The sequence below is a fragment of the Mobula hypostoma genome, chromosome 22 (assembly GCF_963921235.1).
Source record: "Mobula hypostoma chromosome 22, sMobHyp1.1, whole genome shotgun sequence".
Classification (NCBI taxonomy): Eukaryota; Metazoa; Chordata; class Chondrichthyes; order Myliobatiformes; family Myliobatidae; genus Mobula; species Mobula hypostoma.
This window is the reverse complement of record NC_086118.1, coordinates 14,736,374-14,751,334: the sequence shown is the minus strand read 5'-3', so window position 1 is coordinate 14,751,334 and position 14,961 is coordinate 14,736,374. Positions and strand designations below refer to the sequence as shown.

At 40.9% G+C, this 14,961-nt stretch overlaps 2 protein-coding genes across 14 annotated transcripts in view; one reads left to right on the top strand and one right to left on the bottom strand.

Moving 5' to 3' along the window:
- The window catches only part of gas7b (growth arrest-specific 7b), a 526,445-nt gene extending 516,209 nt beyond the window's left edge, over positions 1–10,236 (top strand). For all 3 annotated transcript variants that reach the window (XM_063074230.1, XM_063074232.1, XM_063074231.1), the window contains exon 14: positions 7,349–10,236. In XM_063074230.1, the coding sequence (XP_062930300.1) occupies positions 7,349–7,462 (114 nt within the window). In that variant the 3' untranslated portion in view covers positions 7,463–10,236. The remainder of the gene's footprint in view (positions 1–7,348) is intronic.
- Positions 10,237–11,556: 1,320 nt separating this feature from the next.
- LOC134360180 (myosin-16) overlaps positions 11,557–14,961 on the bottom strand; it is a 339,036-nt gene continuing 335,631 nt past the window's right edge. For 4 of the 11 annotated variants that reach the window (XM_063074228.1, XM_063074225.1, XM_063074226.1 and 1 more), the window contains exons 19-20: positions 14,149–14,295; positions 11,581–12,754 (exon numbers count right to left, since the gene is read on the bottom strand). In XM_063074228.1, the coding sequence (XP_062930298.1) occupies positions 12,608–12,754; positions 14,149–14,295 (294 nt within the window). In that variant the 3' untranslated portion in view covers positions 11,581–12,607. Of the gene's footprint in view, positions 12,755–14,148; positions 14,296–14,961 lie in introns of all 11 variants that reach the window. The other 7 variants (XM_063074218.1, XM_063074220.1, XM_063074222.1 and 4 more) reach the window with 5 other exon arrangements.

Below are 14,961 nucleotides of genomic sequence, written 5' to 3'. Positions count from 1 at the left end.
TTTTAGACATTTCATCCACGCGAAGTTGTTTCAAGTAATTTGATCTCTCCCTGTGTAACTTTTCTTGCATCAAATAAAAATTCATTAACTCTTGTTCCATCACGGTGGTACATTTCTCCAACCCAAGATTCAATTAACTTGTCAATAGTAAATCCTTCAGTTTCATCTGTTTCATCAGCATCACTGCCATCTTCATCACTTGAAGTGTTTTTATCAGCATTCAGAACACAGTCTATAATTTCCAGGTCCGTAAGGTGATGCACAACGGGTGTTTTGTCGTCGACGATCATTCACTCACATAGGTTTTCTTCATTCAGACTACTTGCTAGATCTTAGAAAGCAGGTCCTGTAACAATTTTGCGTACACAAGCAAATCATGAACAGCTACTTTCTCCTTTAGTACATGAAATCCTGTAAAATCATTGTCAAGCTTTTCTTCAGGAGCATGATCAAACATCAAGGCAGGCCACAACTTATGCCAGCCATTCTTTCGTGTTGAAGGTTGTATCGTCTGCCACCCTTGAACAATGAACCAAAGAACGCCTGTCACCTTAAATTCTTTAATAATTGTCTGTACAGAATTGCCAGTATTCACCTTGTCTAAATGATGTTGCATGAAAAGTGAGCAATACTTGGAATCTTAATTTCATCCAAATTAAAAGGGTGCTGAACCTTCAGTTTCTGATAAATCGGTGGTCAACCTGTATTGGCCTTTTTCTCTTCAGGGAATTTTATGGCCTACTTGCCTTTTTCTTGCTTCTCATATTTTACTTTCCCCTCTTTTTTCTTCTTTGCCAAATGCTGAAATTTTCCTTATCTTCATATTTACTAAGAGGGAAATGGATCAACAATGATTAAACGTAGCAGACGTGATGGCCAGATGGGCCTAACTCTGCTCCTATATCTTATGTGCCTTCCACCCTATTTACTTGCATTGTTATTCATTGTTAAATTGTTACTTTGATGTATGACCTACATACATCAAAGTAAAAACCAGGGCATGAGTTAAATTTGGTATGACAGAATTCCGTAAGTAATCTATGGGTGTTAATAACTTATGACTTAGAGTTTGGCCAATAGATGGTATTAGATAATCTTCTGTAGTGAAATGGAGCAAGTATATGGTAATGCTAGAAAATCTCAGCAACTAAAAACCTGACTTTCATCTTCCCCATCTGGATCAGCTTCCAGTAGTCAGGTTTGGGGCAACACACATAAAAGTTGCTGGTGAACGCAGCAGGCCAGGCAGCATCTCTAGGAAGAGGTACAGTCGACGTTTCGGGCCGAAACCCTTCGTCAGGACTAACTGAAAGAAGAGCTAGTAAGAGATTTGAAAGCGGGAGGGGGAGGGGGAGATCCGAAATGATAGGAGAAGACAGGAGGGGGAGGGATGGAACCAAGAGCTGGAAGGTTGATTGGTAAAAGGGATATGAGAGGATCATGGGATAGGAGGCCCAGGGAGAAAGAAAGGGGGAGGGGGGGAACCCAGAGGATGGGCAAGGAGTATAGTGAGAGGGACAGAGGGAGAAAAAGGGAGAGAGAGAATATATATATATATGCTGGACCCGCCTCCATCCTCTGGGTCCAGCATATAATTCTCTGTAACTTCTGCCACCTCCAACGGGACCCCACCACTAAGCATATCTTTCCCTCCCCCCCCCACTCTGCTTTCCGCAGGGATTGCTTCCTACGCGACTCCCTTGTCCATTCGTTCCCCCCCCCCATCCCTCCCCACCGATCTCTCTCCCGGCACTTATCCTTGTAAGCGGAACAAGTGCTACACATGCCCTTACACTTCCTCCCTCACCACCATTCAGGGCCCCAGACAGTCCTTCCAGGTGAGGCGACACTCAACCTGTGAGTCGGCTGGGGTGATATACTGTGTCCGGTGCTCCCGATGTGGCCTTTTATATATTGGCAAGACCCGACGCAGACTGAGAGACCGCTTTGCTGAACACCTACGCTCTGTCCGCCAGAGAAAGCAGGATCTCCCAGTGGCCACACATTTTAATTCCACGTCCCATTCCATTCTGACATGTCTATCCACGGCCTCCTCTACCGACAAGATGAAGCCACACTCAGGTTGGAGGAACAACACCTTATATTCCCTCTGGGTAGCCTCCAACCTGATGGCATGAACATTGACTTCTCTAACTTCCGCTAATGCCCCACCACCCCATCTGTTATTTCTTTCTTCTTTATTATTATTATTATTATATATGTGTGTATATAATATTTATTCTCTCTCCTTTTTCTCCCTCTGTCCCTCTCACTGTACTCTGGGTTTTCCCCCCTCTCCCCCTTTCTTTCTCCCTGGGCCTCCCGTCCCATGATCCTCTCATATCCCTTTTGCCAATCACCTGTCCAGCTCTTGGCTCCATCCCTCCCACTCCTGTCTTCTCCTATCATTTTGGATCTCCCCCTCCCCCTCCAACTTTCAAATCTCTTACTAGCTCTTCTTTCAGTTAGTCCTGACGAAGGGTCTCGGCCCAAAACGTCAACTGTACCTCTTCCTAGAGATGCTGCCTGGCCTGCTGCGTTCACCAGCAACTTTTATGTGTGTTGCTTGAAATTCCAGCATCTGCAGATTTCCTCGTGTTTGAGGTTTGGGGCAACCTCTCCTTCCTAACATTCCCTTGTGTGGGGAGCCTACAGCAGTAGGCACCCGAATGGCTGCTCTAAGGATGATTACAGTCATGGAAAATGGATTAATGGGCTAAACTTTTTCTATTGTTCAAGTAAACAATGAAGAGTCTTTGAGATTCCTTCTGCTATTTCTTTTGTTTCCATGGTATCAAAATGGTCTAGCTATAGCTTGGTCTGTTTATCGTGTTAGGCACAGCCTCTTCAATTAGGGCCATCACTGTCTACGCAGTCAATCATCAAACAGATGATGTTTTGTAAAGATGCTCAGTGTTTGTCTTCAGTTTTGATTTGACAAACATTTTATTGCAGACCCTCTCAATTTATATCAGGGATGGGGAATGGACTCTGACTTGCCAGTGGTGTTCATGCCCTTGAAACAAATGCAAGTTGAATAATGAATGCTGTTGGATCTCTGTTTATTTTCTGATCCTTGGGGTTCTCCTGGGAGTCAGGAATGAATGAGCAGTCCTAATTCCAGGATTTCAGTTTACTTGAGAGTACAAACAAACATCCAAATACTGAGCAAACTAAACAAAGAGCTAAGAAACAATACTAAAAGGTAGAATGGATGCAAAGGCAGAAGAAATAAAGAAGCCAAGATTACACCACTGAAAAATCTATCACTATTATAATAAAATAAGGAAAATTCTTTTGATAGGAATGAACTAGTCAATAGGCTACATAATCAAAACAATTACGTCACTTGGGTAATGTGCTAATACTTAGCCAATGAAAAATGAGACAGGGAATAAACCGTTAGTTTAGCTGCTATACCACTTTCTGCCAGTGAGTGTGAACAATATGAATTTGTGAAAAAATACAAATATTATAAAAATGTTATTTTAAAAAAAGAGTGGTTTCCAACAATGCTAATGGATTTTTTTCTGAATAGTTAATACTCTAAGGAACTAACTCCCTTCTCTCTTGCCTGAGGTTTATGTAGGTAATTTTATGGTGCTTCCTCAGTTCCATTTCTCCTTTTCTCTTGCCCTATGATGAAGTTCTTCTGTAAGGGTGGTTCCTGTAAAGAGCTGAGAGTTTGAACTTAAGTGAGAAAACTTTACTTTCTTCAGCAATGTCACCATTAAGGAATGTGCATTCTGGGCACATTGTAGTTCATTATTGACTAATATTGCCCCTAAAGTAAATGCATTAGCAGCAAATGAAATCCAGCATTTGCTTCTAACATTGCCTTGTATAAATTCCCAACCAAGTTCTTTTCACACCTTGATTGAAATGAAATAACCCTTTATGCAAAGCTCAGTGTCAGGCAATGTTCATTTGTATGACTTCAAAATGTCTAAGAAGGAATTACAGAAAAAGATACAAAGTATTATATTTGATGGATTAATATTCTTAATAACATTTCACGGGCCAATCTTTGTTGATTATATTGAAAGTGCTTCCCACGTTCCACAGAATTTAATTCATAAGGTTGATGTATGCAATATTTAGCTTAAACTGTTAATGAACCAAAAAAATGAAATGATTTTTATTTTCTTTAAAGAATTCTCTGGCAGAGAAAATATCTAGAAATGAGATCTGAGCGCTACTGGAATGGGTACATGTGAATAAGCCTTTTAACTATTGGCAAGTTGATCTAATGATAGGCAAGGTTGTGAAGATAATTGCTCCTAAACCTTGGGTGAACTAAATCTGACCTACAATAAACAGTCACGCTTGCAATGATTGGGATGAAGTCAAATGTGTTGACAAAGCCTTTTACAATGTAATTGTGTGTGCAAGACAGACAGAGAGAGATGGGTTTGAGTAGTCAAAAAAGGCCTATCCCAAAAAATTGATGGAAACTTATGACTGTTGGTAAACTACATGCTTGCTTAGTTTTGTTTTGAAATCCTTGAATGTTTTTAATATTTACAATACATTCATAAATAAGCAAAGTATTTTCAAATATTTTTGTTTTATAATAATAAAAATATTTAAGCTCAAGAACTTGTTTTATAATGAATAGAATTCTTTCCTGTTTACAGCTCTTCTTTTGTCAAGTACTGCCATAGGTTCTTCAAGTGAATTTCCCATCACGTTATGGTGACTATTTACAACCACACTCACTTGCTAGACTTTAGGTGGAGTCAGAAAATAGTAAGAAAAATTGCTGTCATTGTCAGTGGCTTTGAGAATTCTGCTTACATGGATAAATGATTATATCGAACCACAAAATTTAGGCAAGTGTTCTTAAAATTGCATACTTATGTTTGAAATTGTTTCTGTTTGAGGCACAAGCCCACCTGAGTAAACTGCATCAAGAGTTCATAGAGAATATTTATTCTTGTCACTGATGTTTATTGAGTGTTAGACTTGCACTCCAGTACTGGTATAACTGCATTGATATGTTGAGGCCAGGTTAGGTCCTCAGAGATCTTGACACCCAATAACTTGAAACTGCTCACTCTCTCCACTTCTGATCCCTCTATGAGGATTGGTATGTGTTCCTTCGTCTTACTCTTCCTGAAGTCCACAATCAGCTCTTCCAAATTATTATCAGTACAGGTACTTTGATAATAAGATTTACTGTGAACATTGAACTCCCATCCTGGGAAGACTACTCAGTGTTTGTTCAGATAAATGGAGTTAGAATAAAACTCTAAAGGTTTGGGGAAGTCAGCAGTCCACTAGTTATGTAACATATTGGACTTCATTCTTATTCAAACAGTGATAAGTGATTATTCTTTTGGAGAGGAAAATTTGAAATTTTTTACTCAAGGGGTGACCCTCTATTGTACAGCCTAGAGCCTAATGGCAATCAATATGGAAAACCTACACAACAAGATCTTAATGCATGTTTATTTTTGTGGTTGGATGGCTTAAAGGCCCACCAGCGCCTTTACTTCCTAAGAAAGCTAAAAAAATTTGGCCTGTCCCCTAAAACCCTCACTAATTTTTATGGATGCACCGTAGAAAGTATTCTTCTAGGGTGCATCACAACCTGGTATGGAAGTTGTCCTGTCCAAGACCAGAAGAAGCTGCAGGAGTTCGTGAACACAGCCCAACACATCACACAAACCAATCTTCCGTCCTTGGATTCACTTTACACTGCATGCTGTCGGAGCAGTGCTGCCAGGATAATCAAGGACACAGCTCAGCCAGCCAACACACTTTTCGTCCCTCTTCCCTCCAGGAGAACGCTCAGGAGCCTGAAGACTCATGCGACCAGATTTGGGAACAGCTTCTTTCCAACTGTGATAAGACTGCTGAATGGAGCCTGACCCAGATCTGGGCCGTACCCTCCAAATATCCGGACCTGCCACTCGGTTTCTTTTGCACTACCTTACTTTATCTTTCCTGTTTTCTATTTATGATTTATAATCTAAATTTTTAATATTTACTATCGATTTGTACTCCAGGGAGCGCAAAGCGCAGAATCAAATATCGCTCTGACGATTGTATGTTCTAGTATCAATTGTTTGGCGACAATAAAGTATAAAGTAAAGTAAAAATCAGCTCCTGGTAAATGCAAAGACTAAAGGAGAAATATGATGCGTTTTCACTAAACTACAGAGTTACATAACTTCTGAACTTGTTTATAAGTTTAATAGGTGCATTGAGACTTGGGTATTATATAAGTACAAATGGAGCATGGGACATCTCAGGAGAGGGGTGTGGAAATTCTTTGTGATACAAAAGGAACAAACAATGATTTAATAATCCCTGGCTTCTTTCTAGTAAGCACAATGAAGACTGAATACAGCTACTAAGCAGACAATTAATAAGAAGGAAGGCATTTTGTAACTGACGGAACAAGGTTACATTTATATATCTCATACAAAGAACGCAAAGATGTAATAAATAACGAATAAATTTACAAGCATATTGGTGCTGGTGATGTACTGTGACATTTTGTGAGCACAGTGTTGCTAGATGTACATTTTTCTGAACTGTTATTGCTGCAATCTGCAGCCCATAATTTCACTTTTAAGAGATGCACTTTTGAATTGTCAAAATGCATCAGTGATCTTGCAGTCTCCTAATGAGCCTGAAGGACTGGACGAACTTGACTTTCAGAAAGCCAGGTATGGCCTCTGGAAGTCACCATTTGCCACCATGGAAAGCGAGGTCATTGAGGTGGGTGTGGGGAACTTCAGCCCAGTTTGAAGTGACAGGGACATGACTTCCGCTCCCTAGCATCCTGCATGAAGGAAATAGAATTTCCTAAATTCTATTGCATTTCTTTATTTTTCTGTAACTGTTTGCAGGAAAATGAATTTCAAGATACTATATGGTAATATATGCGAACTTTGATAAAATCTTATTTTGAGCATCGAGGATGTACTGGTTCTTCTGCTTACTTGGACTGGATGCCCTGTGTCACTAAGCAACAAGACCCACCCAGTGGTGAGACTCCATCCTCTGAACACCCGACCAGCCTTTCAAGGCACCCAAGCAGAGACTGAGGTCTTGTCAGCTGTGAAAGCCTAAGGCACCTTGATGATCTTTTAATAACTTCTGATATTCAGGGATGTAAATAATGAAAGGAAAATTACTATAAATGTAAAACTGATTAAGTATTTGTAGATAAGTTTATTTTTTTTTTCTTTAGTATTTTGAATTAAACTTGAGTCTACAGAATTTCTTCTCTTGTCTGGAATGGCTGATCCTTTATTTTGAGATTTAGATGCCTGGTTCTAAACACTGATTTTATAATGGAAGAGGTTATGACCGTGTTTCTCTCCTTGTTCTCTAGACTATCGAACCAGTGGATCAGCTGCTTCAGAAGGTTGACCCTGCCAAGGACAGAGAGCTCTGGGTAAAAGAGCACAAGACAGGCCACATCCGGCCGGTAGACATGGAATTATAGAGTAAGCCCTTTGCTGGAATGATTTTCTTTTCCACAGGCATTAACCGAGCAGTTAGCTGCTGCTGCTCTTCAGGTGGATGGATTGTATCAAGGAATCAAAGTGCAATGGAAGTGACAGTGCAAGCTCATTACAGAGTGCCTTTTGTGTATATGAAACAAAAAATGTTTAAATATTTAGCCATCTGTGTCAAGCAGTTTGTATTTTGTGCTAGTTTGAGTTTTCTTGCAAATCAAACTGCCCGTTCACCAGCAATGGTGGAAAAGCTTTCTCTTGCATGCTAAGCATGTATATAAAAAAGAGTGCTTCAGCTGTCCAGGATTCTGTGTCCTACCCATCCCTCAACTCTTCTTACATTCCTGAAAACAGTGCAGTGTGGCTGTCCCTTGAGTAATACAGGGCACTTTCACATGAAAACCATTTCAGACTTCTGACTACCCGCCCCCCACCCCTAATTTTGCATTCTCAGCCAAGTGATAGGTCTTGCAGGTAGCCACATCTGAAGTTTATTGTATCTCAGAACCAGATGAGCTCAAATTGAAGAGTAAATGTAAGAGCTCTGTTAAGGCTTTTAACGATCAAGTGTGTTGTTCAGTATATTCTGAATATGAACATACTAGTGTGAATTATCCTAGTGTCTGAATGTGATTGGAATTCTAGTTCCAGATTATCGGGAGCTTCTACTAAAAGAACCATCAATGAGTTAAAAATGTTCCACTTAAATTCACCAAGTTATGGAACTGGAGTTCAGCGAGAATTGAAGTTCTGCATTAACCTCTGCAGAAAGGCAGCCACCTCCACCCACTCTTGGCTGGAGTTTGTCACTGAAGTGATTTTTATTTTGTTTACTCAAATAACTGGAGAGTTTTCTGTATAAGTGTCTTGCACTTTGTCTACATCTCCTTATCTGTCTGACTGTGCATATAGTCAGTACTTGATGACACATCACAGCAGCCTCTTCTGTGCTTGAGACTATTTTTGCATTTTTTTTCTCTGTTCACTTCATTTGCCTCTAATTTTGCTTGCTTGGTGTAAATAAATCTTGGTTCTTTGTGCACTAATTATTAATGTTTTGGAGCAGATTTGATTGGCTTTTTTGGCAGCCAAATGCTGTTCTGCCTAAGTAAGCCTGTGAAGCATTTCCTTCCCTCCTGGAGTCTTTCCTTGGAGGTTAGGAGCAAGATAGCTGTCTGGTTCCACATGACATTGCTTAGTATGCAAATACACATGAGCCTATCCTATTCTAAAATCTCGTTGTGCAGATGTCAATGTACCAGTCAAGTAATGATAGATTGAAATTGCACAAAATAAATTCATTAGAACAGCCATAAAGTAATTCTGTCTGCTAAACCAACAACTTCAGCATAAATGGAATATTCTCTGTTAATGTTGCCTTGAGAGTTTTTCCATCTGCATACAGCTTCTTTGATTCATGTTGCTATGGGTGAACACGCAAATGCTGGAGGAACTTGGCAGATCTACTGAGGATGGAGTCCTAGTTCTAGGATGTAGACTGTGCTACAACTGCAGATTTTCTTGTGTTAGTTCCACCTGACTATCTAAAGCAGGGGTTCCCAACCTTTTCTATGCCATGAACCAGTACCATTAAGCAAGGTGTCTGTGGACCCCAGGTTGGACGTCCCTGATCTAAAGAGACTTTCAAAACATGATCACCTCCACAGCATCCAAAATAGCAGTGTTAATGCAGAGCACTGTCAACAAGGCCACTGCAGTTAGCTAAGATTTCAATGGAGTTGTACTGAATGGAGGAATGATTTGTTTCATTTAATAATTGCGTATGTGCCTCTCATTAAAACCAAGTGAATCCAACAGGTGAGATTTAGAGTGCTGTCAACTAAGATTGTTTTGGTCTGCTTTTCTGTTATTAACTTAAGTGCAAAGTTGATTAGAAAGGCACCATTTAGAAACCACGTAGCGATTTAATTCAGTCCCCTCAGTCCACGTCATGAAGGATGGACTAATGAACATCTGTCTGGGTCAATTTAAGGGGCAAACTGTTAAATTATCCTTGGGCACCAGGGATTTTCCACCAATAAGTAGAGATGACTCTGGTTTACAAAGGACAGAGAGGCAAGCTTCCTCTCTGGAAAAGCTATTTGTGCTGAATTTTGACCTTGCTAATCTTTATATAAGGAAGGCCAGAAAAGTTTCAAATGACCTCAACAGATTTAATTCCAATCCTGTGCATCTTAACATGCTAACTTAACATTGCAGGATCTAGCTCTACTGGTGCTATTCTCTGCTTTTTTTATATAGATAGAAGACAAATTTGAATATGATGTGATACATAGTTAACAAGTTTATACAATGTTACTGGAGAGCATTTTATCAATGTATGACTAACTTGTCCACAACTTTTTCAAGCACAAATGCTTTTTGTATATCTTAAATTCATTTGGATTTCATAAACCAATAACCTTGTTACAATAGTGCAGTTTCTCTATGATATTCTGAATTTCTATATACTATAAAAGGGGATGATTAATTTTCCATAAAACAGCATGTTGTCTGACCAGATGGCCGTTACTTACGATGTTTTCATGTGAAAGTACCCTAAGATGGACTTAATCTGTATCTGCAGCAACATAATGTTTCTTATTTACCATTTCGTGTATGTTGCTTTAAATATTGTGCAAGTTGTGATAAATGTCCTCTAGTTAAATTGATGTTATTAAAAACATTCACACTCTCAATGAAAAGGAAATTGCTTTTAAAGGCTGTAGCTGCTAAAATCAGAATGTTTTATGTACAATAAATGACATTTAAATGAAATGACTGGTCTAGTGCCTGTTTTAAATATCTCATGAATCTTCATAAGTAAATGTGCAAATCATTGTTATTTGAACCAAACTCAACTTTGGTTGATGGCTCTGGAGATGCCATCAAGAACCTTAATGTTGTCATTTGAGCAGACTGCATTGCTTAAGTGGAAACCTGATTTATTGGAGTCCAACATTAGCTTGCAAATCACCACGGGCTCCTTCATCTCAGCAACTGAAAGACCTTCCAAATGTGAAGATACAATTATACGTGATCGTTCTTTTACCCTTGCCCTAACTGATGAATCTTTTGAGTTCTCCCTGTTGTGAATCTATTTATTTATTAATTGAGAAGCAGCGCAGAATAGACCCTTCCAGCACTCCGAGCCACGCCGCACAGCAAACCCCTGATTTAATCTGAGCCTAATCACTGGACAAGTTACAGTGACCAATTAACCTATGTCTTTGGACTGTGGGAGGAAACTGGAGCACCCAGAAGAAACCCACACATTTACAGGGGGAATGTACAAATTCCTTTTAGGCAGTGGCAGGAATTGAGCCTGGGTTGCCTGTACTGTAAAGCATTGTGCTAATCACTATGCTACTGTAGTGATTATGAATTCCATTTTCAGAAACGTCTTCAATTAACAACTGAATTGATAGCATTACTGACTTCCTTTTACCACTCCAGAGTGGAGTATGTCCCTTCACAGATGGGGCAGCTGGATGGTTTGTGGGGGGTGGGGGCAGGTGCGGTGTGTTCTTTACACACTCATTTGCCTGACACCTGGCCTTCAGGTTCTCACCACCATTCTGAAAGCTTCTTTTCAACTTTGGTTATGGGTGGAGGATTCCCAAGAGTCTGCAGGGATGATGTGCCTTTCCCGAGGAGGTTTTGCCAATGTCCTTGAATCACTTTCCTCAGGCTATCTGGGAATGCCTTGCCATTATGGGTGGTTCAGAATAGTGCTGACCAGGCAAATGATGTGGCCTGCTCAATAGAGCTCTGAGTGTTAGTTGGGTTTCAATGTGGGAGAACATTGGTGTCAAACAGGACATTACCACTGGTTTGCTTATCTACCCATTGCATTTTGAGGCTTGCTGCAGAGTCAGCATCTGTAGTGCTATGAAGTACTGGCCCTTAATCTGTAACACAATATTTACAATAGTACCAGTCCCGATGAAAGTGGACTGTGCATTTCCCTCCACAGATGCTGACGGACCGACTGCATTGCTCCATCAGACTGTGTGCGCTGCTCAGGATTTCCAGCATCTGCAAAATCTCACTAATTTACAATATTATTATGCTCTTGTTGCATGGAAGGAGAAAGAAAATAGTGCCTTTTTTTTGTCACGCTGTTCTGATTTTTAACATCCCAAAGATAACTGGTTGATAGCTTGGGCCTTTCCCCTCAGCTGCTCACGGGCAAGGTCTTGAAAACCAACTACTTGCCCTTTGAGTGAGAGTGGAGGTGACAAGAGTAAATGGTTGGATATTTTATTTGGTGTGAGGAGCCATTGTCAATTCATTGCAGAAACTCTACATCCCAGCTATAACTGGAGCTTGCTCCCCTTCAAAAAAAAACTGTTCAGGCAAAAGATTACAGTGGTTTATTACAATGTAAAATGCACAATAATATTAACAGTTACCATGGATTACACTAAGGTTATAGGTGATTAAATGATTATCTAGATATTTTCATCTGCAAACATGGAGTTATAAGCTGTATTATAAAATCAACTAAGTCGTCCATAATATATATATAATATATATAATATATAAAATATAAATATAATGCAATTTCTCAGTGATACAAAAATGGGTCTCTTTTAAATTTTCATATGTTTCCAGTGTGGCTTTAACATCTGAATTGGAACGCTGTTGTACTGAGTTTTAAGGCTACAGGAGGGAGGAGCTTCTCTGACAACCTGGGAAGCAAGGGATGACACTGAGCTACAGGGGTAGAACACACCAAAGTGCACTCTGATTCTGGGATAAGTGACCGGGTTTAACAGTTTTATTGTCTCATTATACTCCACGTTCAATTGTTTGCAAACAATTCAATCAGAGGACCATCTCAGTTGCGGCTTTCTTTGCATCTGTGAGCCATTGTTCCCAACCGCTAAAAACCACGCATGCATGCAATTACTTATGACAGATATTTTTTAGATCCTGTTGAAATGCTGTTGGTTGAGTATTACTTTGATGCTCCTACCCCCAGTCTGACTCTCCATAGATACTGTCAGCTCCTACACACAGCAGAGACATGGAGATGCCGGTACCATTTGTGTTGCACGTCGCTCCAGTGGTAAATGTCTTTCCCCATCCACTCTAGTTAGTGCATGAGAGGGGCCCTCTTTGGCGAATTATTCAATAATCAGCTTCTTAAGGGAATTCAGGTAAGTAGGAATGAGAGAGGTAGAATCATCATCATTCAGCATCTTCTCTCCTCTTCCTTCCGACCCAGCCGAGCTAGGGGACCTGACAAGGGTGGCGAACGGAGAGTTGTAACCCTGTAGAAAAAGGGCAATATCACTTAGTTGTATCCTGGGTTTTGTTGAGAGTTCTAGAACGATATACTGACTGTGCGACTGTGGGAAAAGAAATGCAGGATTTCGTAAAGAGAGGACAAGAGGACCTGGGAATCACCATTTATTAATCAGCCTTGATTTTGTTCTGGAGGGCCTCTTCTGTGAGGCTCAAAAATGCAAAAGGAGAGTGCTTCTCCTCGATGTCCTGCAGACTTTGACTGTAAGTGGAATTCCTGAGCCAGGCACCACAGTAATAGATGAGAAAGAAGTGGGGAGAGAATTCATGGGATGGCTGTAGGAATCTGGATAGTGGAAAGCAGGAGCACAGAGACGGTAGTTAAACAAGTATGCTGGCTGGCTGTTTGCCTGCCCTTGGCAGCATTAACATTAATAGCTGAGATCAGATGGTGGCCACTGGACTGATTGCATTTAGATTGCTTGTGCAGCCGGATTAGAAGTCACACTGCAAGTGTGTTTGCCTCTGAATATATGAATGCACCCTTGAGGTAAGACTGAGAAATCGTTGCTACTTTGTCAGCAAACTGGTAAAAATCGGCTAGAGTTGATTAGATTTTGGGGAAGGATATACAGGGAGAATAGGTTGATGAATTCAATAGACCAACAGTTCTGCCAATTGGGGATGGATCTGTGAAGGTTGGTGACATTGATTTTGGTGGTGGGGAGAAAGTGGAAAAAGTGAGGTTGTTAGATTATGACACAGGATCTTTCACCTGCAATTACCCAACTCTCTCTATGTTTCAGATAGAAGAATCTGCAGATTCTGACACAGGGTCTTTCACCTGCAACTTCCCAACTCTCTATGTTTCAGGTAGACGAATCTGAGGAGTATCTTCAGCACTGTGCCTCAGATTTCCAGCATCTGCAGGTTTTGGACCATTAATTAAAAAAAGACAGATCAATCAAAGGGAGAATCTTTAAGGTGAGAGGAGGAAGTTTAAAGGAGGTTTAGAAGACAAGTTTCTTTTTACATCTGGAACGTGTTGCTCGTGGAGATGGTAGAAGTAGACATGATAGCGGTGTTCAAGAGGATGAGGCAGATGTAGGGGTACGGGAATGGAGGGATATGAACCATGGCAGTTTAAATTGGCATCATGGATGTAGTGGGTTGAATAGCCTGCTCCCAGGCTGTTGTATTCTATGTTGAAGCTCGGTGACAAAAGACTTAACACTTGTCGAAGGCTGGCAAAGGCAGTAAGAGTGTGATAATTGTGCAAAGTTAGATTTATAAACTACATCCAGCCTGTCTGCATTCTGAATTCTATTAAATCTGCCGTAAAGTCAGCAGTCACACTAAAACATGGTCGCACAACCATCCACACTCTCAACCTCTCGCCATTAGCGATGGAAGCTTTTACCGAGGAGTAGCCTTTGCCAAAGCTGGCCCGGTTCTTGGTGCGGATCTTGGTGAGCGCTGCCTCTGCGATATCAGCACGCTCCTCGGCATCATCCAACTCGTGGACCGTCTTCCTGTACTTTGCCAGATTCATGTTGGCCTGTTCTTCCTACAAAAGAGAGGTGGTGAGGGATTGCAGTGCTGTGATTGCGGAAAGGTCCGAGTCTGTCTGCTGGAAACCTGTCAACGTCTGAATTCCCTCAGCAGTTCACTAGGATTAAACTGGGTCCCAGGGACTACACTCAGGACAGCTTGCTCAACAGGGCCGTACAGTAGCGTAGTGGTTAGCACACGCTTTACAATACAGGAGACCTGGGTTCAATTCCCACCGCTGCCGGTAACCAGTTTGGACGTTCTCCCCGAGACCGCGTGGGTTTCCTCCCACAGTCCAAAGGCGTGTAGGGTAATTGGCCATTGTAAACTGTCCCACAATTAGGCTCGGATTAAATTAGGGGATTACTGGGTGGCTTGGCTCAAAGTCACGGAAGGGCCTATTCCACACGGTAGCTCAATACTAAATAAAAACTAAATATCAGATTGCTCAGGGCCATTATATTCAGGTTGGTCAAGCTTTAAAGATCATATGGAAATTCGCAGAAGGATCTGCATTAACATTGGGAAGGGAAATACTGGAACATTGCCCAGTGAAAAAGTGACAATACGTCTACCTCGATATTGGTGAGTTGCAACAGGGACCAAAGCCCTTCTGCCCATGGAGTCTATGCCAACCTACTACTGACTCTTTTCCAATATTCATCCTGTTATTACTGCACAA